This window comes from Contarinia nasturtii, unplaced genomic scaffold, assembly GCF_009176525.2.
Source record: "Contarinia nasturtii isolate CC-2019 unplaced genomic scaffold, AAFC_CNas_1.1 Cnas_scaffold_993, whole genome shotgun sequence".
NCBI classification, from domain to species: Eukaryota; Metazoa; Arthropoda; class Insecta; order Diptera; family Cecidomyiidae; genus Contarinia; species Contarinia nasturtii.
This window is the reverse complement of record NW_022198340.1, coordinates 1,879,672-1,895,326: the sequence shown is the minus strand read 5'-3', so window position 1 is coordinate 1,895,326 and position 15,655 is coordinate 1,879,672. Positions and strand designations below refer to the sequence as shown.

The 15,655-nt window shown below is 32.4% G+C and overlaps 4 protein-coding genes and 2 non-coding genes across 7 annotated transcripts; 4 read left to right on the top strand and 2 right to left on the bottom strand.

Annotated features, from left to right (window-relative positions):
* Nucleotides 1-6: 6 nt before the first annotated feature.
* Nucleotides 7-2,419, top strand: LOC116343457 (regucalcin-like). Its single transcript, XM_031771507.1, has 6 exons — nt 7-1,026; nt 1,196-1,348; nt 1,667-1,804; nt 1,864-2,002; nt 2,075-2,302; nt 2,416-2,419. Exons 1-6 carry the CDS (start codon nt 912-914, stop codon nt 2,417-2,419), a joined length of 777 nt encoding a protein of 258 aa, XP_031627367.1. The 5' UTR covers nt 7-911.
* A 352-nt stretch (nt 2,420-2,771) lies between these two features.
* LOC116343323 (regucalcin-like) lies at nt 2,772-4,063 on the top strand. Its single transcript, XM_031771319.1, has 4 exons — nt 2,772-2,816; nt 2,878-3,472; nt 3,552-3,690; nt 3,752-4,063. The coding sequence occupies exons 1-4, from the start codon at nt 2,772-2,774 to the stop codon at nt 3,975-3,977; spliced, it is 1,005 nt and encodes a 334-aa protein (XP_031627179.1). The 3' UTR covers nt 3,978-4,063.
* A 245-nt stretch (nt 4,064-4,308) lies between these two features.
* Nucleotides 4,309-7,315, top strand: LOC116343257 (esterase B1-like). Of its 2 annotated transcripts, none has more exons than XM_031771226.1 (9): nt 4,309-4,434; nt 4,928-5,171; nt 5,236-5,377; nt 5,461-5,751; nt 5,815-6,185; nt 6,247-6,366; nt 6,445-6,635; nt 6,708-6,926; nt 7,110-7,315. In XM_031771226.1, the coding sequence occupies exons 2-9, from the start codon at nt 4,953-4,955 to the stop codon at nt 7,282-7,284; spliced, it is 1,728 nt and encodes a 575-aa protein (XP_031627086.1). In that variant the 5' UTR covers nt 4,309-4,434; nt 4,928-4,952; the 3' UTR covers nt 7,285-7,315. The 2 variants fall into 2 exon arrangements, with proteins under 2 accessions (XP_031627086.1, XP_031627087.1); XM_031771227.1 differs by having other exon boundaries at nt 4,399-4,458.
* A 296-nt stretch (nt 7,316-7,611) lies between these two features.
* LOC116343464 lies at nt 7,612-7,730 on the bottom strand. Its single transcript, XR_004201338.1, has one exon. It is a non-coding gene; the product is annotated as a 5S ribosomal RNA (ribosomal RNA).
* A 420-nt stretch (nt 7,731-8,150) lies between these two features.
* On the top strand, nt 8,151-11,163 carry LOC116343239 (GTP-binding protein Rit2). The gene is made up of 6 exons (XM_031771197.1): nt 8,151-8,904; nt 9,075-9,131; nt 9,207-9,266; nt 9,353-9,558; nt 9,622-9,759; nt 9,830-11,163. Exons 1-6 carry the CDS (start codon nt 8,721-8,723, stop codon nt 9,941-9,943), a joined length of 759 nt encoding a protein of 252 aa, XP_031627057.1. The 5' UTR covers nt 8,151-8,720; the 3' UTR covers nt 9,944-11,163.
* Nucleotides 11,164-11,674: 511 nt separating this feature from the next.
* Trnad-guc lies at nt 11,675-11,746 on the bottom strand. The gene has a single exon. It is a non-coding gene; the product is annotated as a tRNA-Asp (tRNA).
* Nucleotides 11,747-15,655: the final 3,909 nt, after the last annotated feature.

Below are 15,655 nucleotides of genomic sequence, written 5' to 3'. Positions count from 1 at the left end.
ATCAGCGAGTAGAAGAAATCAAGAAAATGCCATGCAACCAGAAAGGAATATAGATCAAAACATTCAAAAATTCATAGCCTTCTACTACTATAAAAAATACTACATTGTTTTAGCACTGATAATAAAAACATCAAAAATTGATAAATCGGTGAAACAGATTACAAACCGTGAATTAAAAGAGTTGTGGATAATAATAAATTTAACCGCAGATAAGAAACCAAAATTTGACGAAACATTGATTAAATTGACATTGCATTTAAAATATTTACTTACCTCTGATTGTTCATGATAACACTCGAAACGAGGATATATTTAATGGTAATTCAAACAAAAATGTTTGTATATCAAACAGTATGAATTATGAAATATCATTATTTATTCAGCGAGAGCTGTGCAAACCGAAATAAATATTCCACTTGTATACAATGACAAACGTAAATATTGGTCAGGGCTGATTTTTGTTGCTCTCAGTTCTGCAGTCATAAGATGACCTTGTCTTTGATTTATAAACGATGATCATTGAATAGAATAAGATATTTAATGAGTCTAAAACACATTATTTGACTATAGTATTTAAAAATCAGTCCAAATGATTTTTTTCTCGATCATGAAAATCGCTTGTTTAATTTTTGTTTTCCAAATAAACTACAACGTAAGTTTTCAACCCCAAATTGTACAATTGTTCATGTAAAAATATCAACCAACTGATTGAAAAATTACAGTTTTGCCATGATGTGATTCCAATCTCATCAAAAAAATGGATCCAACCATACAATATGCATTGGCATGTTTGCACTAATAGTCTATACTTCGTCGACTATTTAAGTCAATCTAGTACTATAAATAGATTTGGTTATTACAGCAATCAAATTTATTCAGCTGGCATCGAAGGATAACTTGCGCCAACCTTCATGATTCCCCTGAAGGAATGCAAAAATCAGTTTGCAATCGGTAATAAACGCACTGTAACTATAATTGAATGGGGCGGTAATAATGAAGACGCACGGCCAGTCCGACAAAGTTTCGGTGTCGAACAGTGATGGGCAAAGATACTTTATCTGAGGTTTTTAAGATACTTTTGAAAATTATCTGATAAAGATAACGAGATCTTTTATCTTATCTAGATAGAATTTTAAAACTTTTAAAATATCTTATCTGTTATCTAAACTTTAGATAGTATCTTTACACATCACTGGTGTCGAAGAATCAATGAAGTATACAAATAATGATTGGAATGTAGCAAAGGCGTCGCCAAAATGCCAATTTTATGGCGGAACATTTCGAAGTGATTTTTGCGCTGAAACAGCATCCGCAAATGGGAACGTTTATCGTTATACAAAATGTACAGGAACCAGTGTGTCCATAATATATAGAAATATCACTAAATAGTGTCGATATCTATACTATATCGGTCCACTATATATGAAAGATATTGCCGCACGGCACCGTATCGCACGATCGAAGTCAGTGTAGACGGAAAAAATCACAAATTTCCGTGCGGCAGTAGAATAAACTGTGTGTATGCGTCAACATGTTTGCTGTCCGCACTCACTTCGTTCGTGAGCTACGGTGTCTTGCGGAATATCTTACATATATAGTGCTCCGATATAGTATAGATATCGACACTATTTAGTGCTATTTCTATATGTTATGGACACACTGACAGGAACAAAAAAATTATTGAGGAATATACGAGCTTCGTCTGGAATAGAATGGAATGAAGACAACAATAAATTTTATCATACCGATTCGTGTTCTGGTGTTATTAGAGAGTATGACTGGGATCCAAAAACTGGTGATATTTGTAAGCTTATTTGTTGAAGCTTATTTGGTGCACTTCATAGTTTACTTTTTATGTTCTAGGTAATGGCCGTGTGGTTTTTAAATATAAAAAAAGAATCGGGGAATTGTTAGTTGTTCCAATTGGATTGACAATTGACGTCAAAGGTTATTTGAATGCAACTTTATACGCTGGAAGCTGTGTATTGAAAATTAATCCCAGGTAAACTTAATAGTTCTGAAATCTTGCAAAAGAACATCAAAATAGTGGCACATCTTATTATTTCATTTTTAGAACTTCTAAAGTGATGAAGAAAATTACAATACCCGCAGAAATCGTGACTTCTGCTTCATTTGGGGGCCCAAATCTAGACATTCATTTTGTTACCACGGCTAGTAAAGCTTTTAATTTAACTGATGGCGGTTTATCAAATAAAACATTCGGCCCAGAGAGTGGTTCTGTATATATGATAACGGGCCTCAAAACAAAAGGCTATCCAGGGAGACAATTTTGTGTTAGATCGTATTTTCGTTGGTCAAAATGTTTCATATATAATAAAAATAAAAAATAAAACTGATATACTATGCAGAAAATCGAACTATTTACTGCGTCACACTGAAAATCTTTCATTTCAGGTGAAAATCGATATTTTCATATACAAATCCAATCCCGTTAAAAGGACGAACGCTGCAGTTCAAATAATTAATAATGAAATCTATCTAAATAAGTTAGAGTAAAAAAAAAGTATCGTTTCCTTTGACCTAAGTAACACCTGTGTTGATTTTACCATATTTTATTTTAAACACAAGCAATGTTCTCTTTCTCACAGTGGGACACTCTCACGGTTGCAACTGTATAAACAACTTTGGTTATTTATGATTTTCGATAAGTAGACTTTAATGTCAAGAGCTTGTTTTATAATCAATTAGTATTTAAGACAATGTTAAATTCAAATTTGTTTTTAGTGTTTTTGGACATGTTTAAATGAAAAATGTATAAAATTAGCGTACTGATTGGCATTTTTGTGAATTTCGTGGTATGAATCTTATTTAAATTTCCATTTATTATATGACTGTGTTATCATTTTCAAATTACAGCGTGGTTACACGGTCGAACCAATTTCATCAGAAAAATGGTTACAAGCATATTCGCCCTATTATAATGCTGAAACTCAAAGTCTATATTTTTGTGATTTTTTCGATTCTAAGCGCACAATTAATAGATTTGATATGACCGAAAATCGATTTTATTCAGCTGCGATTGAAGGAAACATTTCAACAACCTTCATTATTCCGATTGATAAACAGATCGACCAATATGCGATTAGCAATAAAAATTCCGTTAATGTCGTGCAATGGAATGGAAAAGATTCGATTATTCGTTTTCTTCGTGACACTTTCACCGTAGAAACAGGATCCAATTATGAATTAAATCAGTATAATATGGGAAGAGCTTCACCGAACCGAAATTTTTACGGTGGAACGTTCACGTTGGATCTTTGTATCAAGCCCAGAACTTCAAATGCAGCACTTTATCTTTACACAAAATGTTTGGGGGTCAAAGCTCTTGAAAGAAAAATTATGGTGGCATCGGGCATGGATTGGAACATTAAAGCAAAACTGTTTTACTTCATTGACACATGCCGTTATCAAGTTTATGAATTTGATTGGAATCCAGAAACGGATGAGATTTGTAAATACAAAAGAGCAAAACATTATTTCAAAAATAAAAAAAATTGAATAAAATTGCAGAGATATGTTGTATATTTCAGGCAACAAGCGTATCGTATTTGACTTCAAAAAGAATGGCATGGGACAAGGTGTTTTTCCACTGGCTTTAACTATTGATGATGAAGGTTTTTTGTATGTTGGACTATTGTTTGGCTCTGCTGTTTGGAAAATTAATCCAAGGTAACATTTCGAAATTAGATTTTAAAAACCAACGAAAACAAATGAATTTTGTTTTGCACAGAAATGCACAAGTTACAGAGATCATTCATATACCTGCAGAGATTGTACTTGGCTTGGTTTTTGGAGGAAAAAACTACAGGACGTTGTTTGTTACAACAGGAAGCACAGCATACAATTTTACAACCGGAGGCTTGAGTGATGGAACATTTTCACAACAAAGCGGCCTAATTTTCAAAGTCAACGGTTTGAATGCTAGAGGTTATCCAACAAGAAAAATTATCGTTTAATCGTTACTCAAATACACAAAACAAACAGAGGTTTACGTTTTTCCATTCACGTAAAGTGTATGTTTTTAATAAATCTCGTCAAAATATTTGAAGAATTTTTATTTGAATTAGGAACTTGTAAAAAAATAAAGCCGAGGAATGTTAGATAAGAAAAAAATGTTATTCAATTTGATCGTCATCATCATTTACGTCAGAATAATAATTTTTATTCGCAAAATCACTTTTAGTCACGTCTTTTCACATTTAATCGTTTTATTGTAAATAATTAATGTCTTATGGTTAGCATTTTACTAATTGTTTGTTTGTTCTCATTTTACCTACTTTGTGTACAGATGATTACTTTCTATTATCTCATTCAGACTATTTAAGTGGATTATCATTAAGAAGCGCTTCAGTATTTTTTTAAACTTCCGAATTGGAAACTATTAGACTAATTAGCATTGTTACAATTTGTGTGGTAAGTTCTAAATTTGAGAAAAAAGTAAGAGTTTGAAAATGTTCCTTTGTTTTTACCGCTATGTAGTACATATGTACTACTTAGGTGGAGTCTATAATTTTTTAATGATGGAATTAAAATTCTACTCTTTATTCACAACCTATCATACAGAATAATTATAATTTATCACAAAATAGTTAGACAGTTAAATCAGCTTCTTTTTTAGAAAAAAATGTTTGAACCCGTATTCGGTGAATTTCATTCACGATACAGTTTTTACTTCTTTCTGATATCTTAAATGATCATTACCTCGTATATAAAGACTCAAATAAAATATCTACGTGACTTCATTTTAATTTCAATTTATAAATAAATTTAATCGAAATTCGATTTCGGATCATTTTTTAGATTTTTTGTAGAAAAAGAGAACTAAATCACTTGAATAGATTTAATAAACAATATAATTATTTTAAAAAGTCCAATTTTCACTCAAAGTAAATTGATATGTTCATAGAAATTCGTCGCTGGAAACCTGTAGAATGTCGAATATACTTTGTGAATTGATACGAGTTTTACTTTTTTCATCAATCACGTGTGATCCAACTATAAGGCAAACTAAAAATGGCCCCGTTGAAGGCGTAGAGCAATCGACTTTATTCGGTAAAACATATTATGCATTCAAAGGTGTTCCGTATGCTGAAGCGCCAATCACGGGAAAAGATCCATATTCCGGTGCTGAAGTTGATCGAAGATTTAAGGTATTTTTCCAATCAATAAATGTTGTCAATAAGTGTTGTCATTACCAAACATGTTTTTTAAAAGTCACCTGAACCACTCACCCGAAAATGGACTGAGCCTTTAAAAGTGCACAATTATTCAGATGGTTGTGCGCCGTCATCAACTTTTATGCCAACACCAACAACAAAATCTGAAAATTGTCTTTTTCTCAACGTATACGTGCCAGGTATTTTGATTTTACTATATATTTGCCTAGATACAATAATACTTTTCGATGCATTTAAAAGTAAAAGTGATCATATTTTCTAGATGGTGGCTCAAAGAAAAAAACAGTGCTAGTATTCATTCATGGTGGTTCATTCACTGAAGGTTCTGGAGATAATTTGTACTATGGTCCCGATTTTCTCATTGATCCCGATAATGTATTGGTAACAATAAATTATCGTCTGGGAATTTTCGGTTTTTTGAATCTTGGTTTTGAGCCGTACACCGGTAACATGGGATTAAAAGATCAACAAATGGCTCTCAAATGGATTTATGAAAATATCGAAAATTTTGGAGGAAATAAAGAAGAAATTTTACTTTTTGGCGAGAGTGCTGGTTAGTTAAAAATAAATAAAATTTTCATTTTGAAAAGTTTGATTTCGTCGTTTATTGGAATAGGTGCTGCATCCGTTAATTATCAAATGTTGAACGAAGAGTCTAGAAAATATTTTCAACGAGCATTGTTACTTAGTAGTACAGCTCTGAATTATTACACATTATATGAACCAAATCATTTGGAGAGAATGCAGAAACATTCAAATATTCAAGACAAAGATGAATTAGTTGAATATTTAAAAACACTAGATAGTGATACTCTTTCACAGTGTGAAACGACGAGTGACTTTGGAACGATTTTGCTTCAGTCACATTGGGTGCCCACAATCGAAGATTCGAAAACAAAAGGAGCCTTTTTAACCAAACATCCTGAAGAGATTTACCAATCTGACGAAGCACCAGCAATGGATACTGTGTTGAGCATGACTTCTCAGGTATTTTCTTTGAACAAAATAAAATCAAATTCGTTATAATTAAAGTACATTCATTCCACAGGAATACATAACATTTAATACCAATCTAACTAAAAATGGTGAGCCATTTCTTAGTGGAGATAGCAAAGACTCAAACTTACTACTAGCTTTTAATGGATTTGACAAAGAAACGTATCCAAAGGTACTTTTCGGATCTATTTACACAAACAAAAAGCACTTATTTTATATTATTTGATTAAATAAACATTTACATTTGCAGGAATTCCAAAATGCCTTTGAATTATTGAAAAAGGCCTATTGTAATCATACAACCAACGTTGATGACATAAAACGTAAAAATACTGCTCTACTCTCTGATATGAATTTTGGCTACGGCATTCTCAAAACCTTTCAATATCAAATGAAGGCGAATAATGAAGGAAACAACAAAAGGAATACATTTTTACAAAGGTAAACAGTTTATCTTATGTTACGTGTTTTTCTTCATCAATGTTCTCCTACAATACGGTTTTATTATATTAGATTTTCAGTGAATGCTAACATCAACTTATTCAAACTTGCAATGCAGTTAAGTTACGATGGTGCAGCCCATGCCGAAGATATTTGCTACATGTTCCGTTGTTGTGCGTTGGACAGTATGAAGATTTATGAAAATAATTTGGAAATCAGAAATAGTTCGAATGTGAATTACAATGCAATCATGCATATGGTCAATATAATAACGAATTTTGCAAGAAATGGGTATGTCATTATTTTAATTTCTATGATACGTATTAAGTGAAACTAAACAGTATCCAACATTGCTACGTGCACTATTTTCCATAAAATACATGCCACCGCGTGCACATAGCAACGTTGGATGCTGGTAAGTACCCTGGAAAAAATCAATCGCTTCAATATCGTTTCATTTTTTACCACATTCAGTGATCCATCGATCGAAGGTGACGTTCCATTTGAATTATCCACACCTCCAGACAAAATTTGCTCGCAAGACATCACAAATGATTCGAAAACCAAAGCAGTCACGGACATAATGGAGCAATTGCATTTCAATACATGGCAAAAAATCGAAAACATTTATAAAATAATTAAAACTTAACATGCTTTAAGAAAATTAATTAAGTAATCCACCATCATTATTATTGTGATTGATAATAACTGAATCAAAATGTTATTTTATAATTTTATGAGTAATAAAAATAAATGTTTTTGTATTTAAGTAACAAAATAAAAAAAAATCAACTCCAAAGGCCACTTTTGAATAGTAAATTATTCTCGATCATCACTTTTCGATTAGAGAAATTGCATAGGCCAGCTCAAAAAACTACAAATTCTGGACATTTAACTTTATATAATTATTTATTTATTTAAGACAAATATAAAAAATTCTTCAAAGATTCTCTCAAAAATGTAAAAAAATAAATAGTGCCAACGACACATGGTGTTCCCAGACGGTCACCCATTCAAGTACTAACCATGCTCAATGCAGCTTAACTTCAGTGATCGGACGAGAACTGGTGCTTTTTACATGATATGGTCGTTGACAAATATAAACCATATGATTGCGTACACATTCGAAAATATAAAACAAATATTCAACTTCTCCTCAATCATTCGCGATTATTGATTATATTTAGCTCGTGTACGTTACACCGCATGATATCTTCAATGTTATGTTTATGAAAAAGGAAGCTCTCCACATTCGCGGCACTTTGGTGTGTTGCGCATGCCTATGTCGTTGTTTTGTCTGTGGGAATGTGTGTGCAATACTAGTGTCACCGTATAAAAATATTCCTATGTGAGAAGGATTACACGAAGCAGAGCGCATATGTTGAGAGAACGAGATAGAGAGAAAGAGAGAACCATTTGACGGGGAATAACAAACAAAAAATATGCGTTGGAGAAAGTTTCATTTTACTATTGTGTAAAAATCCAATGCCACAAATGTCAGTCAGATATCGAAATGCCAGCGTACGAAAGGAGCTTTGACACTGATGACCAACAAATTAAATAAAAAGTGATTTCCTTTTCGAGCAGAACATCAAGAAATCACCAAAAAAAATCATCAACAAAATTGTTGAAATAAAAATAAATCAGTGTCAAATGTGAATAGTTCTGGCAAATCATTTAAAAATATCTAAAGAATGAGCAGAACAAACTGAAGTTCTTTCGAATCCAGTTGTGAGCTCGAGCGAATGTTACGCGTAGATACGAAAAAAAAACAAAGTGTAAAATGATTTTCCATTTTTAATTTTCTATATTTAAAGTTTGATAAATTTCCAATTTGTTTTCGTGCGTTCACTCACACTTTATACGATTTTATTGAATACATTTTTTTTTACATAAGTTCAACGATGTTTTCATAAAACAAAAATGGTACTAAAGCATGGCCACTATTAAATATAGTGACTAGTGATAATACTAGTGTCAGACAATATCGTGTGTTCGAAGTAAATGTAGAGAGAACATAGAACTGATTTTCTTATTTGAATAAAAACCTGTATTCAACTCTTCTTAACGAAAATCCATTTGACAATGACTGGTGAATCAATTGGATGTGCACCTCGAAAGAAAAATAAGAATAAAAAAGATGATAAAAGTGGAAAAAATGAGAATAACGGTGATTTATCGAAAACAATACATCCATCGAAGACGACTCGTGGTGGTTTGAGAGTTTATAAAATTGTCATTCTTGGCGATGGTGGCGTTGGAAAATCAGGTTTGCTAAACGAGTTCTAATACATTTCATCAAATTATTTTATAAATTATCGGTTTTTCGTCAATTGAAATTTGATATATCGGTTCGATACGTTTACACTTTACAGTGAACGTTATATTATAAAACGCATATTGCCAACTCTTATCGAAGTTTTTTAATTTCATTTGCAGCTGTTACGTTACAGTTTGTCAGTCACAGTTTTTTAGACTATCATGATCCCACAATTGGTATGTATAAAGACCGTAAAACTTTTCTAATTTATCAAGAAAAATGTATAGTCCAATGCATATGCTTCGTTACAGAGGATTCATATCAGCAACAAGCTGTTATCGATGGCGAAGCAGCTCTGTTGGATATATTGGGTAAGATTATGAAGTTATTAATAGAATAAAACAAGGAAACATGATACATTTTATTGATGTGACGCATTATTATTTAATTTCATTAGATACTGCTGGGCAAGTTGAGTTTACGGCAATGCGTGACCAGTATATGCGATGTGGAGAGGGATTCATAATATGCTATTCCGTAACGGATCGCCATAGTTTCCAGGAAGCCTCTGAATATCGAAAACTCATAACAAGAGTTCGTCTCACTGAAGACATTCCATTGGTATTAATCGCAAACAAACTGGACTTGCAATCACAACGAAAAGTAAGAACGCATTTTTTTTCGTATTGAATACGGCTTCCTAAGTAATTTTTAATTTCCTCACAGGTTTCTACCGAAGAAGGTAAACACTTGGCAACTCAATTCGGATGCCCATTCTATGAAACGTCGGCCGCTCTTCGGCACTACATAGATGATGCATTCTATACATTGATCCGAGAAATTCGTCGGAAAGAAAATTCACGGGTACAAAGAAAATTAACCGTTTACACTTACCGTTCTCTTTTTTTCAATTTTACGTGTTTTTTTGTTGCAGCAATTAAGTAACAGCTCAAGCGTGGAGAAAATCAATTCGAATCGTCGAAGCCGATGGTGGCGACTTCGATCCATATTTGCATTGGTTTTTCGTCGCCGGCGACGAAATAATTAAAATAACAAACTATTTTGATCAGAAGAAAATATCACGCGTGCACAAACACACATCCGATTGTATCAAACTTATATCACATACTTCGGTATCAGAAGCAATTTTACGGATCAATAGACAATTTTATGCAATGAAATGGATATACATAGTACCAACTTTTTTTATATGCCAGTATCAATTTCAAAACTCAAAAGATAACATACCGAATTACACTGTGTACAATGTACACTTGAGATGCAAAGCATCACAAACGATTTATTTATTTTTATACATGCTAAAGGGTATTCATCATTCGCGCCATACCAAAAAAAAATATTGATCAAATAAAAAAACAAAGAACAAATACCAAATTTTGCTTTACAAACATTTGTGATATTTGTTGAATTTTTTTTTGTAAAAGAAAATATTTATACTCTTCAAAAAACCATCATTCGAAGAATTCTTAATTTAGTTGAATCACCTATTTATTTATATTGGTTGAGAATTTTGTTTGTCTGAAAATCAAATTCTTTGTTGAAAAAGATGTTGAGAGGTGACCATTTTTTTGAAATGTATTTTTCTATAATGAATATCCAAAATAAAAACATACAAATTAAAAGTAAATGATATATATTTAAATAAACATAAAGTATAAAACAGTAGTGAATCAATCCTATTCGAAATTAACAAATAATATATATATTATCATTGTTCCAAAATAGTTGTTAAATGTTTATAAGAAAAGAAGCAGATCCAAGCAGAAAATTTACTCAAAAAAAAATAACAATCAAATCATTGAAAGTGAACATATTTTGTATTATCTTGGCCATTCTCATCGGTTTAAACATTGCCCAATAAGCATACGAATTTTTATATATTTTTACTCTCCATTTTTTTATTGATAAAACAAATAGCAATATCATTCTGTTCTAGATTTAAAATAGAAACCCTTGAGCAGCATTTTTTCCTCATTTTTAATAGCCAGCCAACATTTGTTTACTGCAACAGTATAATGTAGAGATGTTCATAGAGTCAGAAGTAAAAATAAACAATAAATTTTCGCAGTTATCAGATGATAGATTGGAGATTTCTTCAATGAAATAGTCAAAAAGTAGTAGAAATGTTGTGTTAATTTTGTTTTGATGATACTTCGAAAGTTGGAGCAATTAGAATATTTTATCAGATGAATGAATGACATACAAAAATAATAATATTATAACAGCATTTATTCAATAAAACATTGTTAAAGGGAAATAAATGAATTTGAAGAAGAAAAATGTTTTTTCAATATTTGTTTACTTTTCAGTGAAGTTTTCTACCAACGAAATGATTTTCACTTTCATTTGGGTTGTTATATGTGTTGTTGTTGCTGTTGTTTATGTGATTGATATTAGTTATACCATTACTTTGATTTTTGGTTGGATGATTTGATTTTTTACAGCACACCTTTTGATTCGATTCTCCTCCGAAACACTATGGTGGAATAGGATTTTTTATGTACATATTTTTATATTTTATAGACATTTTTATTTCGTAAACAGACTATACACCATAAGGTATAATCAGTAAATAATTGTTATTGTCATAAAGTTTATATAGTCTTAATATACTTACATCAAAACTTATATAGCCAAAGAACACAAAATATTAAAAAGTTAAATTAATAAAAAAAAAAATTGAAAATACACCAATAATAATGAAAAATAGTAATAAAAAATCAAACAAAATAAGTAAAAACGAAAATAAAAAAAAATCCTCCCCGGCGGGGAATCGAACCCCGGTCGCCCGCGTGACAGGCGGGAATACTGACCACTATACTACCGAGGACTTGTTAGTATACGCACTAAATGTATTGATGTTTTTTTCATTGAAGCACGTGCTTATTATTGAAGCAATGTATCTGGCAATGTGTTTCACCATTTTGTATACATTCCAGTTGTATAAACATCGCATGAATCATTCATTGTGACTGGGTAACACACATATTGTTTTGTTCTATGAATCGAACGCTCTCAAATATTCAAAATGTTAAGTGTTTATATGTTTTTTTTTATCATTTCTAATATTATTTTTTTATAGGAATATTAAAAATAATTAATTAAGAAAATAAGAAATGAGTCATTTTCAATGAAAGTAAGACTTCTAGTCGTATCATATTATTTTGTAGGAGAAGACGCTCGTCTTTATGGATTCCATAGAAATCATGCAAGAGACTATTGTCATGCAAGGCGTGTGATTTAGAAACAATATCTCTGTACCACTGGTCCATTATTTTTTTGTGATTTATTTTTAGATTGAACCCTAATTCAGGCAATTATTACGCTCCATGATAAATCTGTGGAGGCAAACTTCATTTTTGAGGCCGATTTATATGGAAAATCAATCATTTTTCTATGGAAAAATATCGATATTTCAATGAGCTATTCCGGCGAAATTTTGTACAATCTTTTCAATGAACAAATATAAATGTTCTGGCAGATTTAAATAAACACGGCAAAAGTATATATTCGTCTCAGCACGAATAAGTCGATGTACACGTATGAGGAGAATTCTTGTACTAACAAAAATGTGAAAAATGCGTACCACATCCCCACATTAACAGGGTAAAAAAACCATTTTCTTGAATTTCTGGGGCCATAACGCGTGCATTTAAAAATTTTGAGCTCATTATAATACTTCCATGCGCAATGCGCATAGTGTGCGGAAGATAAATTTGGAACTAAATCAAAACTTACGTTGAATAAAACCAATAAAAAAAGTGTTCACAGATACGGATAAATATTTTATCCATGAATACCAGACAATATATTTAGCTGCCGTCATCTGGATATTACAGCTCATCTGGATATCGTCAGCAGATGATACGAAGTGAAAACAATAGAAGTGATTGTTATAGGTATATAAGCTTGTAATATACTGGTATTACTATAACAATCACTTCTATTGTTTTCACTTCGCATCATCTGCTGACGGCATCCAGATGAGCTGAAATATCCAGATGACGGCAGCTAAATATATTGTCTGATGAATACAGAAATAGCGACGGGTGTATTAAGAATTTTTCATGGATACACATCCCACGCACATACAATTCATCCGTATTCGCAAGCTTACCAGTAAACATGCTCAGCGTATCAGATTTTTTTTTCAAAATTCCTATTGGATGTGGTAGAAGGGTCCAAAATAACACGTTTGGCATCAAAAAAAATTCCCCAAATTCATATACCCCCCAGATACGCCCCCTTGAAGTGCCAAAAATCCCCTTTTTGTGTTATATACGGTCATCAATATCTTTTTAACGACGCAAAATATTGGAATAATTTCTTCGGCAAATTTGTAGCCCTTGAAGAGACAAAAAAAATTATCACCAAAGGAAGGGTCAATGACCTCTCCTTGGGGGTAAAAATGACCCCAGAAGTAACCCATTATGGCAATGGCCAAAATGGGGTAAAAAACAATCCAAATCTCAAAATTGACCCCATTTTTAGATTCCTCATGAAAAATTACTCCTAGAAAACCATATGTCCTGAATCCCCAGAGCACCCCTTGTACCCTGAAATCGGGTTGAAAAGTCGAAAAATTGGATTTTTTCACATTTGGTTAGTAGATAAAATATATGAATGTCCGAGAGTGAGAGCGAGACTTCTATTCACAAATTATTGAAATGTAACACCGCCATACAAAAAGTGCTGACTCCCGTTCGAACAATTGGCGCCTTTTGAAAGGTGCCCGCACCATTTCTGCGCCTTTTAATGAAATGACGAGAAAAAGAATAAACAACACATCGTATGAGTCGTATATAAACAGCGTGTACGGAAAACAGCATGGTATCGAGGTCTGCCGGATATTACCGGGCGAGAATAAACTCCAAACAATTGAGAAAATGATTGTTTGTGCCCAAAACATGTCACTTCATGTGATATCAAGTGTTTCGAGAGAGAAATAAGGACTGAAAATCCAAATAAGATTAAAATAAAAACTTAAAAAAAGTTTTGATTGTTTATCAGAGACAGTTTAAACTTATAAATAAGTAGGAATCATTTTTCGGAGAAATGTAACCCATCCGGCAGACCTCGATACCATCTGATAAGTCACACTTAAAAGTGATTTGATCTGCAGATGGTAACGTCCTACAAAGCTGCACTGATGAGCTGTGAACAGCGAAATCAATCACTTTGTGGGTCGTCTAAATCAATTGCGTTTTCGAAATGTTTGTGATGGGGCATTGTTACAATGCTCATTGAGTCAGTAAAAGATGGGTTACATTTCTCCGAAAAATGATTCCTACTTATTTATGGCTAGAGTTATAGACGCAAGACAAACGTATTGTTGAATTTATTTCCGCCAAAATGCGCCGAGTAAAATGTAACGTAACATTTTTTTGGATAAATGATAAACCTTAGAATGGATAAGCCAGAAATCTTTTGCAATGTCACACTTCAAATAAATAAAACAAAATTCTCATTTCTTTTGTACATTTAGGCATATTTGAATGGTTGAGAATAATAATGAAACTTAATTTTTGTTCAAACTGAAGTGTCCCTTCGAAATATTTCCAATAAAAGTGTCCCACGTTTATATGGAAAACTATACACAAACTTGGGACACTTTTATTGGAAATATTCCGAAGGGACACTTCAGTTTGAAGAAAAATTAAGTTTCATTATTATTCTCAACCATTCATTTGAACATCATCATATTTAAATAATGAAAATTGTAAATGTCAAAGACATAAATTCCCTTCAAATTGTGGAAAAGGGAAAGGTCGTGAACAACAATACGATAATAAACAACTATGTGCTTTCGTTTGCACCGACCAACATTGTTCAGTACAGTGACCAATACCAATGCACGGTATTGGCACACAGTACTAAGTCGGTGTGTCGCAGCTGTCACACAGAGACAAGCATCTGTGTAGACACACCGCACCGACACAGTTAGTAGTTAGTTGTAAGTAAGCCGTCCGTGTATACGCACAAAAAAAAATATATATTCTCTCCATAAAAAAGACTGTGTATAACAATTACTTACTGATCTCCCGAACAAACATACCATCCAGCGCACCAAATCAACACACTCATCCAGCCGAAGAGTATGCTGCATATGCTGCAGAAACTTCAACAAACGTGTTGAATAGAAGATTTGCTTTGCCGCTTAAAAACCAAACAATTCGTCCAGCTGGAGTAGTTGCATCGCCGCCACCATCGCCTTCGTCGTCGTCTTCAAATCAACAATTAACATATAATTAATCAATATGATGAAGATATTGATGACGATGTGCTTGCATATCCCATGTTCGGAACACAACTAGACAAAGATTGTCCGCAACCAGATGAATGGGTAAAGGCAACCACAATTGTAATAAGAAAATTACAACATGTTCTGAAAAATCATGTGCAAAAACATAAATCGGATAATAGTACAACAAACAAAAAAAAACTCTCCGCAAAAGTGGTTACACTAGTTGACACAATATTAAAATACAAAAAAGAAGGCGAAAAACACAAAATCACCATCAATTTCTTATGGGAATTGCTCACAAATTCATTCGATGAAAATGAATACGTATCATTACTCCCCAACACACCTACAACACAACAACAACAATTCATTCAACAGCAACAACAATCACAACAAATCATAAAAATACCCTGTTTTGTCCAAAATTACAAAGCACCAAATGAAATGAATAAAATTGTACCGATCGATTACCAAAATATGAAAGCATATGAAGAT